The sequence below is a fragment of the Branchiostoma belcheri genome, unplaced genomic scaffold, assembly GCF_001625305.1.
Source record: "Branchiostoma belcheri isolate BF01 breed outbred unplaced genomic scaffold, Haploidv18h27 scaffold49, whole genome shotgun sequence".
In the NCBI taxonomy this organism is placed as follows: Eukaryota; Metazoa; Chordata; class Leptocardii; order Amphioxiformes; family Branchiostomatidae; genus Branchiostoma; species Branchiostoma belcheri.
In genome coordinates this window covers 1840075-1867844 of record NW_017804120.1, presented here as the reverse complement: position 1 = coordinate 1867844, position 27770 = coordinate 1840075, and the positions used below count along the sequence as shown (strand labels likewise).

Sequence of the window (27770 nt, the reverse complement as noted above, 5' to 3'; positions counted from 1 at the left end):
GACATTGTTGTAGGATGACGACATAAACTGAGGTGTACATGTTTTGGCGCTGCGTCTCGTGCCCTCATCTGCTACTGACTCTTTATGAGTTGCATATTAATATTTCTTATATTCATACGCAGTCGCTAGTCGTACGCACACTGCGCACAATACTGATGCCATGTACTAGTATATAGCGATCGTTTTGTTGCCTTTTTAACCTCCTTGGTTTCATGTGAGCCGACATACGACTGAGGCTTGAAGAACGTCCATGGGCTAGGTAAGTTTGGTGGTTTGAGGCATGCACAAAACTACACTGCAGCTGTCTACGCTGTTACCCATACGTTACAAAAACGCGGTACATCAACCCCTCATATAGGACAAGCATAGTCCGAATACGCCATGTGTTTGTGTGGATTGTGCGGTATATAAGGCCCCCATTCCACTATGACGGCGCTCTCACCGTGCTCTCTCTGTGACCTGAAATTGGTAGGAGCGCAAAGAGAGCGCCTAGTGATCGCCAAGGTCGCCATGGGAGCGCGCTGAGAGCACCATGAGCGCCGTCACCTCGGCGACTGGTTTGAACCGGCTCAAACTGGTCCAAATCCATTTTGGACGAGAATGATTGTGGAATAATTCTTCGTTTTTGCACTGGCGTGGTTTTAGAACAGTCCATTCTTGCATGGGGGTGGATGGAAGTAGAATTCGTTCACACACTTTAACTTAAGGTTATCACTGCAACACGAAACAAGGTGGTGACATCGATCGCTGTAATCCTTACTTTCACCTTCCTTATATTAATTCCGTTAGGGCTGTTCCCATCAATCTAATCACACAAGGGGACCAATGAGCTGGCTGCTAACTCTCGTGACAATGTGACGTCACTGTCTAACTGCTTTAGTACCATGTCGCAAAGCCCTACGGCCAACGTGTCAAAGAAAGACAATTAAACATATCGAGCTGCTAGTTGTTGTTGTTTTTTTTACTTAGTGGTCACCACGTTAGCAACAGTAACAGCAACTCTTCTAACTTGAGTCAGAAACATCATGATCGAGACCAGCTCAAATTCTCACAGGTAGTGAGGACTAACTGACCCAATAGGAGAAGCAGGGGTTACGAAGGCTGGTCGGGAAAATTCCCTACCCCATTTTAGGCCAGACAGTGGTTTTTTTCCACTCAGGTGGGTTCTTCAAATCTCTAGCTAGCGTGTTTGACGGCAATCAGTGGCCTAGGCAAGGGATCATTGAACTTTACATATGCACGTACAGTAGGTATACCTACAATTATTTCAAGCAAATCAGCCAGCTGACGTACCGTCCTGTGCATGTCGTGCCCAGATAATTACTTTGGTCGCAGGTTAGTGGGCCAAACGCCAAAAAAGATACACCAAAAACACGTTCTAGTCTTCACGTGAGCATAGATAATAAAAAAACCTAACCAATCATGACATTTTAGAAGTTAAAAAAAAAGAAGATTTGCATTTATTTTGTAGTTCGTAGTTCCATGTCAAGGAATATGCATGACTTGGTGCGCCAGCCTGTAATCGTCAAAGCCAACACATTATTAACTCAAATTAACCGTAGATAACTGAGGTTATTGTCACACCCAGAACATTGTCTACGCTAGCGCTCAGATAATCACTTGAGTCGCAGATTTCTTGAGTGAAACACCTATCAACCCAAGACATCGCGATGAGGTAGGAACTTAGCCATTGAAAATAATGGGAAGCTTCATAGTTGAAGAATTCTCTGGCATGATTTAGAAATCTGGTAGAGATTCTAATTCTATCGTAAATACAGGGGCCTAAAACGTAGGAACTAGTCTTGAACGTGTTGGAATTTTAGCTGCGTCACAGCTATACCAGGGCGAAACACATCCAGGCCGTATGTACATATACTTAAGCACGGACTCAAGTATCATGTCATACCTGTGCCGTCAAAACATTTGATAGGGGTACATAAATGAAGGTTAAACAGTCAAATTATGAGATACACAAGGGATTATTACTTATTAATTGATAAATTTTGAAAACTGTCCGACGTAGCATCTGCTACTTACAGTTATCAAAGAAAAGTGGTGGATGCTACTTGAGACGTTTTACTTTCAAAATTTATCCAGTTGCTTGAGTAACAATTCCTTGTGTGTTTGCTAGGGGTGAACGAGACCGGGTGATATTTTACGGTATTGCACGGGCCTATCTTTAAATATTCGCGAACGATTTGAAAACTTGGTTTTCATGAGTCAAATATATCTTTGAAGTTTATGCATTATCAATTGTGATGTACCGTACATCCTTACAGAGCATGTTCAGTACACTTTTCAATGTAATACCTCGACGTATTTTGTCGTTTATATGAGTCCAAAACCCAGACTGTCTACGTACGTGACTGGGTCGACAAAAACAAGGTGGAGTTACTAATTTGGACATTGTTGTAGGATGACGACATGAACTGAGGTGTACATGTTTTGGTGCTGCGTATCGTGCCTTCATCTGCTACTTATTCATAATATGAGTTGTATGTTGATATTTTTGTCATACGCGACTAGCGACTGCGTATGACAAAAACATCAACATATGCACAATGCGCACAATACGGATGCCATGTATATAGCGATCGTTTTGCTGTTGTTTTTAACCTCCTTGGTAAGCCGACATAGTGGTTTGACGCATGCACAAAACTTTAATGCAGCTGCCTACGCTGTTACCAGATCATTCGTTATAAATACGCAGTATATGAATACCTCATATAGGACAAGAATAGTATAAATACGCCATGTGTTTGCGTGGATTATGCGGTTTATTAGCAGTAATATGCTGATCTTGGCTTATTTGCAACGCAGGTACAACACATGCTGAACAAACTTAAAGCTAATGTCAACGTATTGTACGAATCCTTACGTTCTTCCTGCGACCGGGCAGCGCGTTGCATTAATTTGAAACTTCCTTATCAAAGACAAGTACACAGTAGCGGAGATTTAGCCTCCTTTGCAGACTTCTGATGCGGCGCGGCGTTAATTTTTTTCCGGGGAGCGACGCGAGTTATGCCGCGGGAACGGTTTTGCCCCCGAGGGACTTTGCCGGGGAGAGACGTATTCTTACACCTGCGGGGAAGTCATCTCGCGCCGGCAAAGGCCTTCGGCGTCTGCGATGAAGGCGAAGTACAGATGGCGTTCGGGCTTGCGGAAAAACCATGCCGGGATAAATTTGAGATTATGTATAAATATGTTGCAAGTCTGGCGTTAATCGCTTTTTCCATGACATTTCCATTCCGTGGAATTTCATTCGGTTATGACCCCACTTCGAACTTTCTCGGCCAGGACACGTTTTGCCCCTATACTATGCAATCAAACCACCTTTTCCACACTCGATCTCCCAGGTGGAAGTTTCACGATAAATCCCTTTCCTAGATTAGCAACATCACTATAGAACAGGCTTCTTTGTAAATTCTTTCATATTGGATGCAAGCTTAAGCTTTTCAAGTCTAAGGTGAACAAACATCTGTCTTTACAGTCCATCAGTGTTAGTCTCCACCAGACTCCTTTGCAGGCTGAATAAATAGTAGAAATCGGCAAGGGGGGAAATCATTGGCCAGAGGAGTTGGCCGCCATAGAGGGTCCAGCTTGCCTGCACAGAGCTGGACCCTCTATGGCCGGCCAACTCCTCTGGCCAATGATTTCCCCCTTTACGATTTCTACTATTTATTCAGCCTGCAAAGGAGTCTGGTGGATACTACATTATTGTAACAAAAAAAAGTGTGAGTGGTTCTAGCGAGCCTTGTTTCTTGGTGGGAACTGATGTAAAAAATTACCTTTTTGGCGGTCCATGATGACCGAAACTTGATCTCCACACTAACAAAGGCAGGGGAAAACAGTCGCTTTTTAATGAACTACCTAGCATTTGTTTATGTGCATTAAACGTTTGTTTAGCTATCATAAGTTGAGTGGGTCAGAAATAGCTTAAGCTTCGGTCACAACCCGCCGTACGTGCTTTTTGTCCGTACGTTTTTTTTGGGAGGCTACGTCTGCTACCTGCGTCTTTTCTGAAAACGTGGGGAAGTCTACGCACGTCACTCGTACGGTTGCGCAAAGTGTAAGAGTGTGGTCTGCACGCCAAGTCTGGCCGTGAGCGGTTGCGTGCATCGTACGTTGCGCAAGTGGTAAGTGAGTTGTACGTGCTTACAACGTACGATCTCTGTGCGATTGCAATTTTACCGTAAGGAGGCCGTACTCACACGTGCGTCTTTCGTACGGTACGTACGGGGCACGCGCGTCGCTCGTACTCGCACGCAAGGGTGGTATCCGCAGACCGCACGTAGAAAAAGTTTTACATGCACTTAAAGTTCTACGGCGTGTCTGCGTGCTCCCAAATCCGTAGGATTCCGTACGGAGGTGGTACTCACCACGCACGGATGCCCTACGTTTGCCCACGTTTTTGCACGTAGACAGCACGCAGAAGCACGTGACCGTAGCTTAAGGATGCCATCCATAAAAGTAAGTCAGTGTGGCCCTAATATGATATCAGATTGTCTTATAGTATTCAGAACATTTCCAATTTTGCCATTATTAAACCAAATCAACGTCAGCCTACCACCCCATGACGTTGTCATCGCGCGCCTATATGTAAACAATATCGAATCACACGCATGGCTTGGTGCAGAACTTGTTTTCGAGGCATCGCGTGTGCTAGTGCACGTCGACACAAGCCATTATTTGACCCACCCAGAAAATTACCTTTGTTGCAGAATAGAGCACGTGATCATGGGTAGCCTCTACCAGGCTTCAGAAGCGTAGAAAGATTAGAAATTGGCCAAATGGGCAGATAACTAGGAGAGTTAGTCCCCTAAAGGACTACAGTGAGTGGTAAACTGTACTCCTTCGGCGGACCAACTCCCCCCGGCAAGTTATATTTCTGACTTTGGGGGCCAATTTCCTCTCTTTCCAGCCGCTTCTAAAGCCAGGTAAAGGCTATGGCTATGCGAAAGGTACTTTGCTGTGCTATAAAACGTCTTGACTGAAGCCAAGCGAAAACACTGTTTACAAAATGACTGCAATTGAAGTCGAGAACATAGGCGCTGATTATTCTCCAAACAGAGGTATAGGCGTCGGCTAATCTTTGACGTGTTTTAGGCATTTATCAGGCTGGTATATTTTGTACTGGTATTTCCTTCCGCCAGCCAACCTTCGGTGGCAAATGGCAACTCGCAAACGGGCACCACTTTGCTAATCTGATACAGCCTTGAAGCCACCAAGAGATCTGCTTGGAGATTACGCATTGATACATGTAACATCAGGGCAAAGTCGTTCTACCGGTCTGTCAGTTGACATTTCGTGACATTTGCCAGGTGTCTATCCTGAATAAAGCTTCGGTCACAACCCGCCGTACGTGCTTTTTGTCCGTACGTTTTTTGGGAGGCTACGTCTGCTACGTTTTTTCTGAAAACGTGGGGAAGGAGTGGCGTCTACGTATACGCACGTCACTCGCACGGTTGCGCAAAGTGTAAGAGTGTGGTCTGCACGCCAAGTCTGGCTGTGAGCGGTTGCTAGCATCGTACGTTGCGCAAATGGTAAGTGAGTTGTATGTTCTTGCAACGTACAACGTACTTGCAACTTTACCGTAAGGAGGCCGTACTCACACGTGCGTCTTCCGTACGGTACGAACGGGGCACGCGCGTCGCTCGTACTCGCACGCACGGGTGGTGAATCCGCAGACCGCACATTGAAAAAGTTTAACATGCACTTAAAGTTCTACGGCGTGTCTGCATGCTCCTAAATCCGTAGGATTCCGTACGCAGGTGGAACTCAACACGCACGGATGCCCTACGTTTGCCCAAGTTTTTGCACGTAGACAGCACGGCGGGTTGTGACCGTAGCTTAAAACTGTCCAGATCGAGCCGAATAGATTGGCTTCGATCCGGCTTCGTGAGTAGCTTGACACATCCTTTTCCTGTCTTCCTTTCTTTGTCCGAGTCTCAGTAACACCGAAAAGTTAGAAAAAAGAAGATAGCCCCCAAAGAAACTTTTTTTCTCTTCTTTAGTTTCCTTTCTGTTGGATTTGTTGTGCCTCTTCTGAAAACGGGAAAGTCCTGAATGTTCAAACGGGGATTGACATTGCTTCGTTTCTATTTTTCAGGATTTGCGTTTTTCTTCTCGTCGCCCTCATCATCGCAAGTCCTGCTCTTTGCCGAAAGAGCAAGAACAAACGTGAGTTTTCACTATTTTGTCTATCTTGTCTCTTGTTTAAAGTTAAAACTTTCGATATATATATATAATCAATTGAACCACTACACAACAAAACAGTGCCAAGAACAGTGTGGCAATAGCTTGGATATATGAATTAAAAAAAACATTGTGGTGCTGCATTGAAGTTTATCACTCGCTTTAAGAGCGCACGCAACAATGTACAAGTAACATATAAATGCAAAGATTTGACATAACAGTGCGCCGTAGTCCCATCAACCCAAGGCATTAAATATTCAGATGCTAACCAGGTTATAACAAACGTTACTGAACAGGAGTGACTTATATGACTGAAAAATGTCACCATCAATATCTAATAAGGATTACATGTTGACCTTCTAAATCTGATTGGCGGACGCATATCTGTTTTCTACAACCATGCAGTGAAATGTGACCCTCTGGATTTGGAAAACGTGGATTGCACAGAGTGCTATGACAAGAACGGCGATCCTGTCCCCGTCCCTACCCCGCCTAACGGTTACAAGAGGAAAACTACCTGTCACTGCAAGTGTTACTTCGGCTGCGTGAGAGACATCGGAGCGCCGACGAGGGAGTGCCGGTACAGGTCTGGTAAACCATGGAAAGGCGGACGTGGACTCACTTGCAACTGTGAGTAGATTTACGAGTTTATTACACGACAAAATAATTTTATGTAAATATTATACAGAAGATGCAGTGAAGGATTAAATGCACTTTATTTGCCATTGCCATCTACCGAAAGACATAAGTTATTTGAAATGGTCACCAAAATATTTCCTAGCTTCCCTAGCACATAGAAAAGAAGCCAAACCTAACATAATTTCCGGCTCGGGCCAGGATTGGCCACTCGTTAAACCCGTAAAACATTCAAACACCAATCGACCAAAGTTCGGGAGCATTCTGACCAGATGTTGGCCACGCCTACCTTTCTATAGGAATCAAATCCAATTTAAGTTAAATTTGAGTGACTGTCAACCACACACACACCCGGCCTACTTTTAACTGCCAGCCAACCATGGCTGAACCTCCCGTCAACACCAAATAGTTTTGAAACATATTCGGCTTAAAAGACACCATGTATTAACATTTATTCCTCCAGGTCGCTCGTGTGATCCACCGACAATCCCACCAACGTACGTGTCCAGCAACTGCTCAGAGCTAACCGAGTACCCTGCCGGTACAATCTGCTTATATGAATGCCCCCCTGGCTGTCCGGCTCCTCCCGATGAGAACAGGAGGCAGTATTGCGGGAACGGTCGATGGAGGTGGAATCCAAGGATCTGCCCACCATGCAGTAAGTCTGTATCTGTTGTCGCTATGATGATGATCATCGTCATCTTACTTACTGCTGTAGATGATGACAAATGGCACACCAGGGTATTAGTAAACAAAACATTGTTGTTGAATACAAATTATCCACTCAAATTAGAGTATATCTAACACTTAAACAGTAAATCCAAAAAGATTCAGTTCGACCCCTTTGTCGATGCCGTATTTTGTCTTGTGTGCCTGGAAATCATAAAGTGTGTCACAATCATGATTGAGGAGTAAGACACTGCTCTTAGCTTTAAGGCATAGTTATGAAAGCAATGAAAAATGAAAGCCGTATTTGCACTGACGCACTTTCCTTGCATTTTTTCTTGCAAAATTCGACGACGAGTAGATGGAAGCTGGTCCGACTGGGTGAATGGCACCTGCAGTGTGACCTGCGGTGTTGGCGCAATCAACCAAACCCGTACCTGCGACAATCCGGCACCATCGAATGGAGGAGCGGACTGTACGCGTGAGGACGGGACGACAGGACTGGAGGAACAAAAGACTTTGACCTGTATCCTACCCCCCTGTCCGATAGGTAAGCGACAATGCGACAGAGCATTCTGTTATGTAGCTTGATTAGTGGTTGAAGTTATCCACTACTGTATGATGGTTATACAGTAGGTTATACTTAATCGTTTTGAAGTATCATGAAAAAGTAGTAGTACTTTCAGTTTTACACATGAAAGTATACACAGGCAGACCAAATGTTTTGTTTGCCAAAAAAAGTTATTTATAATTCCTAGCAGCTTTAACGTTACTTCTTTCCATCATAATGCTGTTTTCTGCAGTTACAAGGTTTCAAAATGGAATCATAATTAAAATCTTTTGATTGTTTTAAAGTATCATGAAAAAGTGTACTTTCGTATTTGCGCTTCTTTGCAATATATTTCCAATTATATATTTTTAACTTTCATGTTTGTAACTACGTTACTAGTATCAAAACAGTAGGGCTTTCCTCGTCAGCCTAATTAGTAGTAATTACTTGATATACTAGTAGTTATTATATCCTTTTCTTAGACTCAAACAAGGCCAAAGAGTTCAAAAAGCATCAGCACACTTTCACATTAATCGACGAGCGGTGTCACTGCCATCAAACCAACACTGCTTTTGCCTTTTTGCAAACATTGTTACAGATGCATTTAAATCCTTTTCATGACATATTTTTGTTGTTTTTCTCCATTGCATGACGAGTAGATGGAGTCTGGTCCGAATGGGAGGATTATGGTGACTGCAGTGTGACCTGCGGTGATGGCGAGAAGACCCAAGTCCGCCACTGCAACAATCCGTCCCCAGCCCACGGAGGAGCGGACTGTACGCTTGAGGACGGGACGACAGGACTGATTGAACATCAGACCGTATCTTGCAACGACGGTCCCTGCCCGATAGGTAAGTTATTCATTATTCCTGGCAAGTTTAACGTTACTTCTTTGCATTAAAATGCTTCCGTCTTCAGCTACAAGGTTTAAAAATGAAACCATGCATAATTAAAATCCTTTGATTCTTTTAAAGTATCATGCAAAAGTGCACTTTCTTATTTGCACATTAAATGATGCACAGTCAGGCCGAAAATGTTGTTTGCAAAATATTTTCAAGTATACCTTTTTAATTTGAAGGTTGTAACTAAAATGCAGTAGGGCTTTCCTCGTCAGCTTAGGTAACTACTTGATGTACTAGTATTTACTTTTAAATATTTTCAGACTTTGACAGGGCCAAGTAGTTCAAAAAGCATCATCACCCTTTCACATTAATCAACGAGCGGTGTCACTGCCATCAAATCAACACTGCTTTTGCCCTGCAAACATTGTTACTGATGCATTTAAATCCTGTTATGACATATTTTTGTTGTTTTTCTCCATTGCATGACGAGTAGATGGAGGCTGGTCCGAATGGGTGGATGGTGAGTGTAGTGCGACCTGCGGTGATGGCATGATAATCCAAACCCGCACCTGCGACGATCCCGATCCAGCCTACGGAGGAGCGGATTGTACTCTTGAGGACGGCGTTACGACAGGACTGACTGAAAGTAGGACCGTGCCTTGCAACACACCCCCCTGTCCGATAGGTAAGTCAATTTCTGGCAAGTTTAACTTCTTTCCATCGCCATGCTAATATCTGCAGCTAGATTAAGTTTGCATGAATTATCGTTTTGAAATTTTTAATGAGAAAAAAAGCTAATCATATCTTTCCATTTTCAAAGGTTAAATTAATTTATCCGTACGAAGTACTAAATGGTTTACATCGTCATCTTAAGTAATTACTTCATATGGTTACTTTAAACTTTAACCAGACTAGAACAAAGCCGAACATTTCAAAATGCATCAACCTAGTACACATTAAGGGGTAAAATCTGTCACTGGCAACAAACCAACACTGCATTTGTCTTGTACACATTGTAACAAAGTCTTTGAAATCCATGTTTTCAAGGACATATTTATGTTGTTTTTCTCCATTGCATGACGTGTAGATGGAAGCTGGTCCGAATGGGTGGAAGGTGAGTGCAGTGTGACCTGCGGTGTAGGCGAGAAGACCCGAACCCGAAACTGTAACAATCCGTCCCCAGCCCACGGAGGAGCGCAATGTACGCGTGAGGACGGAACGACAGGATTGGAGGAAACTAAATTCATACCTTGTGACGAAGGCCCTTGTCCGATAGGTAAGTTATTTCTAATTCCTTGCAAGTTTAACATTACTTCTTTCCATTATAATGCTAATTTATGCAGCTACAAGGTTTCAAAATGGAATCATAATTAAAATCCTTTGATTCTTTTAAAGTATCATGCAAAAGTGTACTTTCTTATTTGCACATTAAATAATGCACAGTCAGGCCGAAAATGTTGTTTGCAAAATATTTCCAGTTATACCTTTTTAACTTTCATGTTTGTAACTACGTTACTAGTATAAAAAACAGTAGGGCTTTCCTTGTCAGCTTAAGTAATTACTTGAAATACTAGTAGTTACTATAAACTTCTCTTAGACTTAAACAAGGCCAAGTAGTTCAAAAAGCATCAACACATGCACTTTCACATTAATCAACGAGCGGTGTCACTGCCATCAAATCAACACTGCTTTTGCCTTGCAAACATTGTTACTGATGCATTTAAATCCTGTTATGACATATTTTTGTTGTTTTTCTCCATTGCATGACGAGTAGATGGAGGCTGGTCCGAATGGGAGGATTATGGTGACTGCAGTGTGACCTGCGGTGATGGCGAGGTGACCCAAGTCCGCCACTGCAACAATCCGTCCCCAGCCCACGGAGGAGCGGACTGTACGCTTGAGGACGGGACGACAGGACAGATTGAACATCAGACCGTATCTTGCAACGACGGTCCCTGCCCGATAGGTAAGTTATTTATAATTCCTGGCAAGTTTAACGTTACTTCTTTGCATTAAAGTGCTTCCGTACGTCTTCAGCTACAAGGTTTTAAAATGGAATCATGATTAAAATCCTTTGATTCTTTTAAAGTATCATGCAAAAGTGCACTTTCTTATTTGCACATTAAATGATGCACAGTCAGGCCGAAAATGTTGTTTGCAAAATATTTTCAATTATACCTTTTTAATTTGAAGGTTGTAACTAAAATGCAGTAGGGCTTTCCTCGTCAGCTTAGGTAACTACTTAATTTACTTTAAATATTTTCAGACTTTGACAGGGCCAAGTAGTTCAAAAAGCATCAACACCCTTTCACATTAATCAACGAGCGGTGTCACTGCCATCATATCAACACTGCTTTTGCCTTGCAAACATTGTTACTGATGCATTTAAATCCTGTTATGACATATTTTTGTTGTTTTTCTCCATTGCATGACGAGTAGATGGAGGCTGGTCCGAATGGGAGGATTATGGTTCCTGCAGTGTGACCTGCGGTGATGGTGAGGTGACCCAAGTCCGCCACTGCAACAATCCGTCCCCAGCCCACGGAGGAGCGGACTGTACGCTTGAGGACGGGACGACAGGACAGATTGAACATCAGACCGTATCTTGCAACGACGGTCCCTGCCCGATAGGTAAGTTATTTATTATTCCTGGCAAGTTTAACGTTACTTCTTTGCATTAAAATTCATTTTTTAGGACATATTCATTTTGTTTTTCTTTATTGTATAACGAGTAGATGGTGGCTGGTCCGACTGGGTAGATGGTACCTGCAGTGTGTCTTGCGGACATGGTCTGATGACCCAAACCCGCACCTGCAACAATCCGGAACCAGCCCACGGAGGAGACGAATGTACTCGCGCAGATGGAAATACAGGACTGACGGAAGAAAAGATCGTATACTGCAACGAAGGCGTCTGCCCGATAGGTGAAATTCCAAAAAAAATTAAGAATGAATTATCAGGCTCGATTTAACGTTTTACTTGAGGCTGGCCCGAAGCAAAATTCTCATTCCCCAGTACATCGTAAAGCCTTACCAATTGTCAAAGTGTACCTAGTCTATCTACATAATCCATTCTTAATCTTTGATGTACTTTTTCTGCTAAGTGCATGACTTTCGATATAACTATGTACAAATGTGCTTGCCAGCGACGAAAACAAATTACATTGCAGCGAAAAAATTACAGTACAGTGCTGTTGTCATCTTAAAGACAAAGCCATTTTCCCGCTAAGACATCTTTTTGTGTCATCAATTCCATGACGAGTAGATGGAGGCTGGTCCGACTGGGTGGATGGTGAGTGTAGTGTGACCTGCGATGATGGCGAGATGACCCAAACCCGCACCTGCGACGATCCAGAACCAGCTAACGGAGGAGCGGAATGTACGCTTGAGGACGGTATTACGACAGGACTGACTGAAGATAGGGCCGTATCCTGCAACCTTGGAGACTGTCCGATGGGTATGTGGTTTATAACATTTTCCACTGTACAAAAAAGCGAGAAGAAGTTGACCTCTCAATATCAGCTCAGTGATTAGAACACTTTGTATTAGCCTAGTATTGTACCCTTGTATGTTCCTTATGTATGTATGTATGTCTAAGTCAAGTAGTGCATCTTTTGTCTATATACGTTTGTTATGTGTCTGTTATATCTTGACCTGTACCTAGCCCGTCGTGGCATGAATGTACAATAAAGGTATTTCATTGATCATTATAATCTAACACAAGATTCATTCTATTCCTGCGTCAACCTAAAGTCTATACAGTTACATGAATTTGTAGGCAGCTCCTTCCGCAAGAAAGAATTTGATAAAGATTGTCTTACGATACTGTGCTTAAATGTGTCTGTCTTCGGCACATGTTTTAAAACAGAAAAATCATTTTTAAAATTGAGACAGTAGAAGTTTCAAACATGATCGGTTATTGGTCTAATCTGTATTTCATATATTTATAAAGCATTAGGCAAATTCGAATTTTCTGCCAATTTAAAACTATACATAATCGACTTGCCGAAACATTGTCTCAATTATATTTGTGAATTTCAAGAAATGTTGAAATTTTTTTCTAAGTTGTCAAATTGTTGCAATAATGTTTATCCCTCCCGGCAGTATAGGACTGTTGCAAGCAGCCTACAATACGTGCCCAATGTAAAATATTTACACACGTTACAGCCACCATATCGAACGCTGTTTTACCTTGGAGCCCACGTTACTAAGTCAAAGCCATTTTTACCTCCGGGGGAGGAGACATCCTTCCGCGGAAGGGTTTTGTGAGAGATTTAGATTTTCATGTTCGCAGCTATTTCTCGCGTTTGGGTGGACGGATTTTTTTGGGACTCGGTATATGTTTTGCTAGTGGGCTGTAGATTGTGCACGTTCTTTTGTTTTTATTGTATATGTGTTTTCGGGCGTGAAAATGATGCCTTTTGGTGGCCCCAGAACACCCCCTTGAGCGTGAAAATGGTCGCGAGCGTTGACCTTTGGCGTGTTTAAGCTATTCTCGGCCTGGTCCACGTATATGACCCCTCACACAGAGGGGTGTCCGGTCTCGATAAATTCTTTGTTTAAAACCCTATATAGAAATATACAATAAAAAGCCCGGAGGTATCAAATCTCAGATTTTACTTGTTGTGCATGTTCACATATTTTTTCTGGTACTTCTCATACATATTAGATGGTGGCTGGTCCGTTTGGGTGGATGGTACCTGCACTGTGACATGTGGCCATGGTCTGATGACCAGAACCAGAAACTGCGACAATCCGCCACCAACCAACGGGGGAGACAAATGTATGCGTGGGGACGGAACGTCAGGACTGACTGAGGAAAGGACTGTAACTTGCGACGAAGGCTACTGTCCGATAGGTAAAGAGTTAATGATATAAAACAATTGTTATATTATTACAGTGTCGTTAAATTTCTGTTGATACTTTCAATCAGCTCACTAGACTACAAACTGTATTAAAGCTATATAAAGAGATTCTTTTTACACAAGCAAGTGTTTCATTCACAGCCGACGTTTCGGTGACTGTCTGACACCTTCCTCAGGGCAATTCTGACTGGTTATACAGATTACACTGCCGCACATGTGTCGCTGCCATAGATGCATTCCCAAACGTACAATATTTACATATCTACACATATACGTGGTTACAGGGAACTGTATCTACAATGCGGTACAGGAGTGTGTTATATACGTAACTATGGTCAGTTATTAAACAAAAGCGCGTGCGTTGCAGTTCAATATGAACCAGTCAGGTCAGAATTGGGGGAATGTGACAGTAGGTCGCCGATGAAACGTCGGCTGTGAATAAAACATTTGGTTGTGTAAAAAGAGTCTGTTTACTTGGTAACTTACCAACCTGATGGAACTGGGTGTATTTGAGTATCAGATATAGCGTTGTTCTAACTAAAGTTTGGAGACAATTATACATGCATAAAGCCTACACAAGGGACTTTCGCATCTTTCTTGTGTTTCTCAATTGCATGACGAGTAGATGGAGGCTGGTCCGCTTGGGTGGATGGTGAGTGCAGTGTGACCTGTGGCGTGGGCGAAAAGACCCAAACCCGCAGCTGTGACGATCCGGATCCAGCCTACGGAGGAACGGAATGTACGCTTGAGGACGGTATTACGACAGGGCTGACTGAAAGTAGGACCGTATCTTGTGACGAAGGCCCCTGTCCGATAGGTATGTGGTTGTCGTAGCTACGTTTCACTCCTTTTCAGCGCCTAGCTAAATATCTACAGTTTTGTGAATGCATTTGTTGGACAGCTAGTTCGTTAAAATTGCTTACAGGTATATGCGCATAAATGGAAATAGGCTCATAGAGTTATTTTTACTAATAAAAATCATAGTGTAGTAAATCGTATTGCTTCTTAAATAACACGCAAACTCGTATATTTTGATTGTAACTTGCAAACTATGCACATTCAGCTGGCCAAGACATTGCTATAATTGCAGACAAAATTTTAAGTTATATCCGAGATTTTCAACAAATGAAGCAAATCAGGTTCGTCTGGCCAACACAATACATTTTTCTCCCAGTAGTTCGTACATACGGTTCCAATGGCTCTTTTTTTCATACAATATACATGTGCCTAAAAGAACAAAAGTCGTTTCCATCAGATAGAACACTATTCTTAGTATTGAGACAGTAGTATAAGCGAATGAGAGGTATATTTGTACTAACACAATGCCATTTTTTTCACTTTCCCATGGCATGATAATTAGATGGAGGCTGGTCCGACTGGGTGGATGGTGAGTGCAGTAAGTCCTGTGGACATGGTCTGATGACCCAAACCCGCGCCTGCAACAATCCGGAACCAGCCCACGGAGGAGACGAATGCACTCTGGGAGACGGGACTAAAGGACTGTCAGAACAAAAGACCATATATTGCAACGAAGGCGTCTGTCCGATGGGTAAATAGTCAATATTTTTGCTTCATAAGAGAACGAGTATCATGTTATTCTCCAGATGTCCAGCAACGCGAATCGCTGGAAAAATAGTAGAAATTGGAAGGAATTTTAGACCTGATGTCACAAAGTAGAAGGACAATAAACTAAATCTGAACTGAATTACCAGTTCTTGCTAATCACATGTGGGTTCAGATTGAGGTAGATATGTAACGTGCTAAATAATAGCTTTTGAATTCGAATAAAAAACTTAAAACTGTCCGATAGGTAAGGTTTCTGTATGTGTTACCTGCCTTTAAATAGGTTTTAAGAAACATTCATTTGTCGTGCTTGTTTCCCAGCTATATAGATAGAATGTAACCAAACGTATTTAACACATTTTCACTAGTCATTCTACTGTATGAATTGCCTTGTATCCGTTTTAAACAGGATGCGAGGATCTAGACAAAGGTATGTGTACTGGATCTGGCGACCCACACTTTAAAACCTTCGACAACAAGCCTCATCATTTCCAAGGCCCGTGCAGATACACATTAGCAAAGGACTGTGGAAACGGCGACTTCACTGTGGAATCTCAACACGAACCTATAGCCCCTAATGTAGCTATATCTGTAATCCGTGAAGTCTACGTGACAGCATTCGGGATGGAAATTGGGATTCATCAAGGCAAAGTTGTGACGGTGAGCTGTATATTTTTATTGAAATGTAATAATAACTTTATTCGCAAAATCATGCCCATAGGCTAATTGCTTTTACAATCAAGTATACTACTCATTGCAGTACAGTAACAGGATACAGGTAACAACTGTCTGGAAAAAACTTCTACTTCTACTACTACGCTAGCTATTATGGGGTTCGACTTCTTCTTTGAAAGCAGTGGATAATGAATAGTCTTTATTTGCTCACCTAAGATTCAGTTACGGAGACAAATCTTTGGAGCAAAACGTTTTTTCAAGTTTCGGTTTAATTTAACAGGAATAACAGGCGTCTAATTTTACATTCATCTTCATGTTTAACTGTGTGACAAATGATCACAGAAAACAGGAATGATTTGAAGAGTTACACGTATCATAAGTCAGGATCTTTGCAGTTGTGTTTTAATTTTGCGACGAAACTACGTAGCCTGTGATCTTTTGGCTCCAAATAACTACAACATTCATCTATATGAACAGGTGAACGGAACGGCCATAACGCTTAATCACCACGGCAGCAATGTCGAGATCGACCTGATCGGCACTAATGTCCGAGTGCGGCTGATAGACTTCTGCGTGGATATATTCTACGACGGTGTTCACAGTGCCAAGGTTAGTAAATGTATTACAGAGAGTTGTATGTTGAATATGCCATCTCCATCTTACTTACTTTATCATTCCGCTTATAATTATGCCTGGTGGGGCGTCGCGGGGAGATGTAGTTGACGCTCCACTGCCAGGTGTGTGGCCTCCCGGAGTGTCATGCCGTGTGCGCTGAGGGTCTCCCTCTGGCCCTTACTCCTGATTGCCTGGCAGTGTAGGCCCTTAGGGCTGGTTGGGTGGTTGGCATTCTCATCAGGTTGCCAAACCACTGAACCCTATGTTTGGCAATGAACTGGAGAACTGGTTTGTTGCCAACCAACTGTCTGATGACTTCGTTTCTGACCCTGTCCCTCCTTGTCTTCCCTGCTGCTCATCTCCATCAAATGTCATATTTTAGCTAAACAAATCCAGTCTCTAATGAGAGTAACATATACATGTAGCTAGTGTGCTCTTTTCCTTCTTTTTTTTTAATCCGGACAGAGCCTTTGCAGCCGTGAGTTAATTCTTCAAGGTGTGACACAGTGTGTGCTCATGCCAGGTTCCAAGTTCTGGTTGGGTACCAAGAGTTGGAACTAATGTCTTGACTTCACTGAGCTATGTAGTATCCAAATGTAGACTATATCTATTACAGAGAGTTTGAGGGATGGTGCTTTGACTACTATAATCTTCTAATAATACAACAGTGGATATCTGAACATGACTAACTTATACTTGCTTTCTCCCGTGCGAAGCACATTCGGCAGTTTCCTCCACTCTGTTTGATCTTGGGCTAGATTCTCAGCATCCACCAGCCTCTATTTTCCAAGTCTTTTTAGAAAGTGCGTCGCCAGCTTTTGTCTCCCCCTCTTCATCCTACCCTCTGGTTTTCAGAGCATGGATGTCTTGACATGGAGGTCTGCGGTCATTCTGAGGACATGTCCAGCATATCTCATCCTCCGCTCGGTGATGGTGATGATGAGAACATGAACATTACACATATTTTTTTTTAATTCTACAGGTTGAAGTCCCAACAAGCTACATGGGTAACATGTGTGGACTGTGCGGTGACTTCAATGGTGACCCGTCCGATGACTTGAATGTGAACGGAGTTCCCCAGAGCTGGACCATTTTCGGGAATACACATCTGACCGACGTCTCGACGTAAGTGATGTGAATACAGGATAGGTGCATATAGTGCTGCACACCAGTTCACTGGACTTGGATCCGGACCTGTAAGAATGTTTAGGTTCAAGTCCAAAAAAACCTAAAAGTTAAGAACCGAGTCCGGACTTATTACCATTTAAGACCATTTCACATACCCCTTTTCTTTCCAAACCACCTAAAACCTTCCGTAGAATGCAAAAGCTGCAAAATGAAGAAAACATTGCCATCAGGCATCGTCAAGTACCAGCCTCCATGTTATGTGGCCAAAGTTTCACCCAGACAACATTGCAAGGTTGCCAACATGCAATTTTGTATATGCCATGGGTTTAGGTCCGGACTTACAAGTCCGGAACTGAACCTAAACCTTTGGACTTGAATCCGGACCTGAACCTAAATGTGGGTTTTGGCATGCAGCACTAGGTGCATATTTGTAAAAATGCATACTTTTAGTAACACGCGTAAATACATCCATATTAGATACTACCTTCTCTTGTCGACATCAAAAGCAAATGTTCCGTCACTGACATCGCATTTTTTTGCCTCACAGATATTACTAAGCTATAGGGTAGGATTGGTTAATTACACTTAAACTTACTACATTACAAGAATAAACAAAAAAGGTCTCTGGAAAAATCGAGTTTTGCTGTCCTGAAAGTGCACTGCATGTTTTGAAAAGACCATTCCTTGGTTGTAATGAGAAAAATGTTTAATTTATCTCAGTTGTCCTGGAGGTAACACGGGCCCGGCAGATAACCCTGTGTTCACGTGTGCTCCGGAATTGAAGACACGAGTGGCAGCGGCAACCCAGTGCGGACTGATCAAGGATCACTACGGCCCGTTTGGAATGACGTGCAATGACGTTGTGGATCCTCAGCGGTTCTTTGATGACTGCGTCTTCGACATGTGTGCGTGGAATGGAGCCGATGGGCTGTGCCAGAACCTGGAGGCATATGCTGCCGCCTGCGTGGCAGCCGGCGTGTCGTCTGGATCCCTTAACTGGCGAACTGCAGACCGTTGTCGTACGTGTGATTTCGAAGTTCAATCTATACTTAGCTTGATATAAAACACACGCACGCACACACACACACACACACACAGTGCACACACACACACAGTGCACACACACACACAGTGCACACACACACACAGTGCACACACACACACACACCTACACACACACACACGCACACACACACACAGTGCACACACACACACACAGTGCACACACACACACACACACACACACACAATTGTTAATATCAAAGAACAGATAACAATAAGGTTTTTTTTCTTATCTCCCCTGAAATCATGTCTGTTAAATAACTTTTTTGGTCAAAACGTAGATACCAATGTTAGCACGATGCATTCTGGGATAGTTAAGAGGGTATTTAGGAGTTTGCATAAGACTTGCACACATACTGGGTATTTTACTGTATACTGTAAAGTAAGATGCATTTTTATTTCCTGAAATTAATGTCAGTCGGAAAATAGCACTCCCTTCTGGACTTTGGAAATTGGGACCCCTTTTAAGATTGCATCTTGGTAGAGATCCCGATCGAAGTCTTCGACAGAGACTGCCATGAGAATGCTAGGAACATGTTAGCCTAAGGAGGGTTTCCGATTTATGATAACCCGACATGTCAAAAGTCAACCCGATTCTTTTACGGAAATATGAATATCTATACCTAAATTTACACAGGTGCACACACACACACACACACACACACACACACACACACACACATATATAGTATATATATATATATATATATATATATATATATATATATACAAGTGATCAACATTTTCTTTTACTTCTTTTCAGATACATCTATATATCACATTCTAAAGACTATATATCACATTCTAAAGAGTATAATTTGACTCTTTATTTCCAACAGCCTTGCCCTGTCCAGACAACAGCGTGTATAGCACATGCACAAGCATCTGCCCTGCGACCTGCGCCAACCCCAATCCAGACTGTGATCCTGGCTGTGTGGAAGGCTGCCAGTGCAAGACAGGTTTCCTGCTAAGTGGACTGGAATGCGTACCTGAAGCGGAGTGTGGTTGCACCGACGAAAATGGATTTTACCACATGGTAAGTCTGGAGTTATGGAAAATGACTAAGTATGTATGTATGCATGCAAGAAATTACGCCACCAGTACACCCTTTGTTAAATTTGTATGATTTTATAGAGAAAATAGACATGGATCAACTCTATGTCTAACCATCAAACCAAGAAATCTAAAATTGCAATGTAAATAGTTTTTTTTAAATATTCCGACATCTAATCACAAGACGTGGCGACGGCACACTCAAGTTTTTTCAACTTATATTAATGCCGCCACCAACACAGGGGACAATACAATACTCATTATCACCTGAGCGAAGTGGGGAAAGACGTGTAAAGTACCTTTCCCAAGGGCACATGATCGGTGACATGTCAGGACTCGAACCCAGGACCTCTTGGTTCTGAGTCGAGCACTCTGCCGCCACGCCACACCACCCCACAAATAGTTATCAAGATTAAAACTGCGGTGTTGTAATTACAATTCTACACCATGCAATTTATAATGTGCCGGAGAATGATACATACTTTCAGTAATTTTCTTTTACACCATTTTAGCTTGGAGACGTATGGGACCATGATGGCGAAGAATGTTCATGCCATGCAGAAAACACCATCACCTGCGAAGGTAAGTCAACTTTTAAAAAATATATACTCATATAATACGTATAGTAGGATGCTAAACTTTTGACGCCCGCTCCCTCTAACTCCTAGAGTACTCCTCGTATGACCAATGATTTTTCAACTGATGATGAACCAACATTATTACAGCATATCAATTTTTGTCCTTTTTTTTACATACATTACAGGTGTTACGGAGGCAACGCCCCTGTTTTAGAAGAATCTCCCCTGAAGTAAGTTTTCTGTCATATACTTTTTTTTATTCAGCATACAATAAACAAAATAAGAGTACAGGACAAAGTGACGACGGGCTCAAGTTAGGTAACTTATGTTAGTGCCGCCACTTATACGAATAAAACTAATATTACTAAACAATGCAAAACACTAACCAAGAATACATGTAAAAGAAAAGAACAAACAGTCGAATTGATGAAGCGAGAGTCCACATTCCCCACCCAAAAGATGAGAAGGCCAGGACACAGAGTTAAAAACGTTTTGTTGCTAAAATGTAATTTTGGGCGGTTGACATAATGTTACAGTTAACTCGAAAAGAATTTTCGTATACTGTGTAAGACAAGTTAGAGAAACAGTCATCTATGGCACCAAATGATCCAACATGCATTTATAATGGATCCAACTACGAAAGAAAGTTACCAGACCATAAACTTAAAGATATATGTGTACTTTTGTTATTATTAATGTTAATTACTGTTTTTGCTAAGTAACTTTTTCTTTATCATCATTGTTATTATCATTATTTATTGTATCCTAATTTCATTGTTTGTATGTAACTGTTGTATTTTGTGTAATACAGGGCCCCACTGAAAAGCAGTGTCATCACTGAGTGGGTCACCCTGTTTAAATATGACGGAAAATAAAACATAATAAAATAAATATACTGCAGATATAATATGATGCTAAAGGCCAATGCCCCAAATCCGGTCAATGCTTTTACTGGCAGTTGACATATTTTTTCAGTATTGCTAAAAAAAACTAATTGTCTTTTTTTGCACTTTATGGTCAAAATAGACGCAGTGGACCGAGTGATATCTTGATGACAAGGACCAAACATGGATACGAACAGCTCAATACCCATCGTAAAAAAACTCTAATAACTAATTGACATAGTCCGCTCCATTACTTGAGCTAGACTTTAGTTACGATAGTAGCCTGATCACCTTAATTAGTTGTTCCGATAGTGACTTGATCATCAACCCTGATCGTAAAGTGGCTGAGGAGAAGACCAAGCTAGAACTATTGTAGTTTTGTGAAACCCGAAGTCAAGCATATATTTAGCTTCTATCTTTTGCTCCTAGATAACATTGCATCATGAACATGAAACAGACCATAAGGTGCAATTTCACTTCTTCCGCGAAACTCAATATAAAATCGGTTTTGTTTTGCTTTATTCGGATTTCCTTATTCAATTGGTAACTTAAGGTGAGCACAAGCCTATTAGAGCAACTAAAGTAGAAAGCATTTGTCCAGTAGAAAAGAATAACGTTAACGTAAGCGAAGTTAGTCTTCCTCGCTGCCTCAGGTGTAGAAATCGGAGAGGGAATTTGCATTAAGTATCACCACTTAAGAATTTCTTCTTGTGCAAATATAGCCATTCATGCTGCTCTGTTCTTTCACGACCACATATTTGGAACTTACTGTTCATATTCTTCTTCTTTGGGTGTTGGCGTGTAAAGGACGAAAAAAATGCTCAAATGCGAATATTCCATTTTCAGCTGGCTACATGAATGATAAAACCTTGCCTCTTAGTTTTCTCTGTGAAGATTTTAAGTCTTCACTTTATCAGAATAGAAATATTATTAGCCAGTTAACAGTAAAATTATACTGGTGTGGCATAGAGAAATTAATGTGTTAATATATTACTCTTAGGGCGGTTTGTACCGAAATCAAAAATGAAAATCAATAATGTTTGTAACTGCAGACCCGATTTGCACGTTCATGTCACCTTATATTGAGCTAATTAATGACTTAGTCATAAACTAATATTCCTTAATATTACAAAATGACCCCCCCCTTTTTTTAATATTTTCCCCCTCCCTCTATTTTGACCTTACAATCAAGAGATTAACAATGCGTTTGCTGTTTGTGTATGTAATGTTTTAAATCTTTGAACTGTACGAATGTACAACCCATTGTCTAATGTTTCATTTCGGATCAAACCGCATTAGGACTACTTTAAAATTCTAGAGAGCTATGTTTTAGAATATACACACAAAATATAATGCAATATCTCTCGTTCTTTAGCTTGGCTTGGACTGTTTCCACAAATTAGACAAAATCTGTCAGACAAATCATTAATAATAGTAAACATGGCTGGTGGCATTAGATTATATTTTTTTAAAGACAAAGGTTAAACTTTAGCCTTAAATCAGTGTGTAGCTATATTCAAAGGATTTAGATTGTTAGCCAAATATGATAATACATATTTACCAATATTCATATATGGTGGTATACATTCACACCTCTGTGCTGTTCCTATTGTACCTTGAGATTAGTGAAAACCGTCAAGTTTGATTTCTTTAAATTAATACTTCCAGTGGTATATTCATGTGGTTTACATTCACACCTCTTTTCTAATTCTTTTGTACCTTAAGATTAGTGAAAATTTTCAAGTTTGATTTCTTTATATAAACTTTGCCTTAAGTTCTGGTGTCTGAAAACAAAGTGACTTTGATGCACTCGCAAATAGCTAAAAATGGTAACCCATACCAATATTCATATCTGGTGGTTGATATTCCTCTGTTCTATTCCTTTTGTACTTAAAGATTAGTGAAAACTTTCAATTTTGATTTCTTCATATATACCTTACCTTAAGTGCTAGTCTTAATTTTTTTTTTACGTAATGCACTCGCGAGTAGATAAATATAGTAATACATAACAATATTCATATCTAGTGATTTATATTCAAAACTCTAGTCTATTTCTTTTGTACTTTAAGATTAGTGAACACTTTTAAGTTTCATTTCTTTATATATCTTTAAGTCCGTGGTAGTCTAATATAAGACGGAGTGACTGCAATGCACTCGCGAATATTTTTACTTACCAAGGCCACAGTGGCAGTAGGATGTGTCCTTACCACCGAAACAGTACCATCAAAGTCTTTCGTAGGTCGGAATATCCGCTACATCTAGTATATCGAAAATTACATTCCGTTCTCATTTATGACCTACAAAACATGCAGCAACTTTGATTTTGTAACAGAAGAGTGACTAACACCTGGTATGCCGCCAAAATGTGTTGCTGTCCTTTAATCAGCTTTACATGTACAAGCCATATGTAACTCTTTCTACTATCTAGATTAAACTTTACTCTCCTAGAAAGTTGTGTTTTCTTATTTAAGTTGACTTGTAAGTTTAACTGTCACCATGGTTAACAGAGTGCAGTCAGGACGTTGGTAATTTTATTTTATTTATTTATTTATTCGCATATAATCAAAGAGAAGAACAATAAAATGAACATATTACAGTAAAATAGGATATGCAGGGGAAAGATAAAAAGCCATATTGGCTTGTCCGTGATCTTCCCTCGACTAAATTAATTGACAACTGTAATAATGGTAACAAATCAAATAGTAATAATAAATAACAATAAGTAATTGGTAAATAACGTTAATTAGAAATGATATGTTAAAAAATAAGTTAACAGAGGTTTAACTGAAGTACAAACATAAGCAAAAAAATTGAAGCAATAACTCCAGAACATATACATGAATTTTAAATTCAAATCTTATATAACATGTAACGGGAATTTCAATAAGTACAATAAGCCCAGCATACATATCAATAACAATACTTAAGACTCGACAGGATATATTCAAACACTGTTTCTTTATTGATTTTCATAATCTTGAGTACATGATTTATGGATGATCTTATTCATTAGAATTGAGCCTTCAGTTCTTTTTGAAAGAAATACAACATCTGCATGTCATATATTAATACATTTCCTCTCTAAAACAAGAAATAAAAAATGTAGTATAAATTTACATGAAAACAATCACAAGCGTTGTATACGTTACCTTAAAGGCACCCAATGCAATTCAGGGCAGCAAAACTGGAAATATTCTAATTAGGGCAAACTTTGTGATATTAACACATACTGCTTCACATTAGCACATTTTTAAAAATCAGCATTTCATACTTTGGGCATTTAAAACTGCAGAAACAAGCCCCAATATGAGTCCTTTATTTTCTGGGTGGTACCCTAAAAATCAGCCCAGGGTCCTTCAAGTAACCATTTTCCGTCGGAATTTGGGGTAATTTTGCTCCATGAGGGTCAGTATACATTGGGGCAGTGTGGTTTCCACGCAGTATGTAGGCTAAATGGCTAGAATATTGGCTTTGAAAATCGGGTTAAAAACTGCATTGGATGCCTTTAACACATGTGCCTTGCTTGCACATTCCCCTTGCAGAGAAAATAGGAGCAGCTTTCTGCTTCAGACTTAAGTGTTCCTTTCTTATAAATAGAAATCTTTCTGCTACCCAATAAGGATTGTTTTTAAGAAGAATAAAGTCTATAAAAATCGAACAAAGAAGAACTTAGACAAAAAATGGCCAATTAGTATTTGAATTATCCTTCAGCTTTTTCAACAATGTAATCAGCCATTTTGAATTTGTCACTAATACAATATACACTCGCACAATTGCAATAATCTGCATAATCAATATCAAATCTTTCTTGAAGACTTACATTTGGCCTCGTAAATATCAGTTTTTGCAAAAATGACCAAATAATCACAACGCTGGAAAAACTGTTCAAGTATATTTTCTAAGATTGCTAAGTTTTGACTTCTAGTGGAACGCTAACGGTTATAGCTGACATTACAAATGTACAATTACTACAAATAACGAGAACATTTTCTCTGGATATTCTTGTCTAACAGCTCCAGAGTTCACTATCTTTACTACATATACGTGCCTGTTTCTATACAATGATTAGCCATGTCTTATAAGAAACAACTCTTTTCTTTCTTTCCTCTTTTCACAACAAGCGTAATCATTTAATAATAATATAAAAATTGTGCGGCTAGCAGGTTGTTTCAAAGAACTTCAAAACAATTTGATGAAACAATTATCTGATTAACACATTTTGAAACCAAGCTTAAGGAATAAAGGTTACATGATAAAGAAACTTAACATATTCATCCTACAGGATGTTTTAACACAACGGACATCTCATCTCATTTCATCTAGATCTATTCTTTATTTATCCAAAATACCACATATTGTCATTTTGGCATCTTTTTATAGGTCCTGGGGTTACAAGCAACTCAAAACATAACATATGAGACTAAGAGAAACCACACTTAAAAATGGAAAAAAAGGGTAGAAATAACTTAGCTCTGACTTGTAAAATTGCGAATGTAGATTGAATTAAAACATAACTTAAAACCGTAAGTTACAACAGAAAGGGTTTAAACTCCTAAAGTATGAATATGCAGAAAACAACGTGCTTGTTTGGCTTCTTGCTTTAGTCCAAGCTTTAGTCCTTCCTTCATGTTTTCTGGCTCTAACTCCAACAGCAGAAGAATCGTTTCACAATTGTGGAGAGAGCTCAGCACGTAGCTTAAGTACATCCTGTAGAGATAATAGAGTGCACAGAATCATCAACAAGGCTTGCAGATGGATGATTCAACGTAAACTAGAATGGCAGACATTTGATTGGGAGCAAATATAGCATATTTCAGTCCACCTACCTCCTCATTCCAAAATGGACTATTCCATATCAACCTTTACCCCCAAGTAACCCCCAAGTAACCCCCAGTACCCATACAATGCTTTTAGGAAAATGTCCTTTTCAGTGAAATATTTTGGAAGCCCTTGTACAGCGTTTTTTTAGCAATTATGAACTGGAATATGATTAAAACCAACACATTATTTGATCAGGTACATTGAAGTTTATAGTAAGAAGAAACGATATGTTTATGTGAAGTACCTGGACGGATCTGGCAGATGAAGCGGAACCGATAGTTGCACGGCGCGTCATACCACTTGTATGTATTTGGCCTCCAGAACCAGAAGTCACCAGAGACAACACAGTCTTCTTCGCCCTTACCGCTATCTGGTTGTCCTGGATTCCAGCCTTTGTAACGTCCAAGTGCCGATCCATCTATCCACTTGAATGTGTCCTCTTTTTCTTGGTCTTGGAGACCGATCCAGAAAGCCTTATCATATATCTTACAGTCATTGAATATGGGCAGCATTGCCTTTGAGAATTGAGATTTTTTTAATTTATAGAGTTTGCCCAGGAAGGTGTTGGTGTAGGCGTCTCTGGGCATGGCGAGGGTACCCCCATCATCATGGCAGGTGTTGAGCGAGTCGGTGAAGGTATTAAGTGTGTTGTACAACTTGTAGCACATTTTGCGCCCCCTTTCATAGTAATAGCCGTTTGGACAAGACCCTGCAGAAAAGAAAACATGTAGGAGTCTAGCTGTTGGCACCTATTCCACCATGTCATTCACCACGCATGTGCGCATGGAGAGTTATTATTATAAATACATTAATTAATAAAAGAAATAACAAGAATGGAATCAGAATAGAAAAGGCATAGGGTATATCACAAGGCATTTAAGTACATTTGGTTGGAATCCATAAACAATACCAATGATAAACGAATGATAAACAATGATAAATAAGACAAGCTTGTATTTTAAAACATTTTAGATGCAAATGTACTTTTTCTTATTTCAGTGGTTTACCAACGAAACCAGAATGGACTTTAGTGGTTTCGTAATAGGAACAGAATATTTGGATCACCTCTACGTCCAGTGCTGGGGCATGTTGCGGTTCCTGGGTTACCGGGATACCCGGTCTTTCCTCGGGGGCCAGGCGGCCCAACAGGTCCACGTGGCCCTGGTGGACCGGCATATGTAGGACCAGCCGGTCCCCTGGATCCTTTCTTTCCTGGAGGACCAATAGGCCCCCTGGATCCCTTCTTTCCTGGTGAACCAGGTGGACCTGGTGGCCCGGGGACTGCAGGGCCAGCCGCCGGCCCCACTGGACCCCTCTTTCCAAAATGGCCAGCCGGCCCCATGGGTCCCTTCTCTCCCGGAGGACCAGGTGGCCCAGGGGGGCCTGCAGAGGCAGGGCCAGCCGGCCCCATGGGTCCCTTCTCTCCTAGCGGACCAGGTGGACCTGGTGGCCCGGCAAATGCAGGGCCACCAGGGCCCATGGATCCCTTGTCTCCTGGAGGACCAGCCGGCCCGATGGGTCCCTTCTCTCCCGGAGGACCAGGTGGCCCAGGGAGGCCTGCAGAGGCAGAGCCAGCCGGCCCCTCGGATCCCTTCTCTCCTGGCGGGCCAGGTGGACCTGGTGGCCCGGCAAATGCAG

At 41.2% G+C, this 27770-nt stretch overlaps 2 protein-coding genes across 2 annotated transcripts in view; one reads left to right on the top strand and one right to left on the bottom strand.

The window, feature by feature from the left end:
* Positions 1-1584: 1584 nt before the first annotated feature.
* LOC109479463 (SCO-spondin-like) lies at positions 1585-20540 on the top strand. The gene is made up of 20 exons (XM_019781428.1): positions 1585-1675; positions 6110-6180; positions 6601-6825; positions 7295-7489; positions 7859-8047; positions 9977-10165; positions 10664-10855; positions 11329-11520; positions 11625-11813; positions 12154-12345; positions 13558-13746; positions 14379-14570; positions 15114-15302; positions 15726-15976; positions 16469-16600; positions 17589-17731; positions 18455-18753; positions 19636-19832; positions 20362-20431; positions 20518-20540. The coding sequence occupies exons 1-20, from the start codon at positions 1671-1673 to the stop codon at positions 20538-20540; spliced, it is 3324 nt and encodes a 1107-aa protein (XP_019636987.1). The 5' UTR covers positions 1585-1670.
* A 5467-nt stretch (positions 20541-26007) lies between these two features.
* The window catches only part of LOC109479462 (collectin-12-like), a 7360-nt gene continuing 5597 nt past the window's right edge, over positions 26008-27770 (bottom strand). Inside the window, exons 3-5 of the mRNA XM_019781427.1 lie at positions 27198-27749; positions 26377-26841; positions 26008-26018 (exon numbers count right to left, since the gene is read on the bottom strand). Coding sequence (XP_019636986.1) covers positions 26008-26018; positions 26377-26841; positions 27198-27749 — 1028 coding nt within the window. The remainder of the gene's footprint in view (positions 26019-26376; positions 26842-27197; positions 27750-27770) is intronic.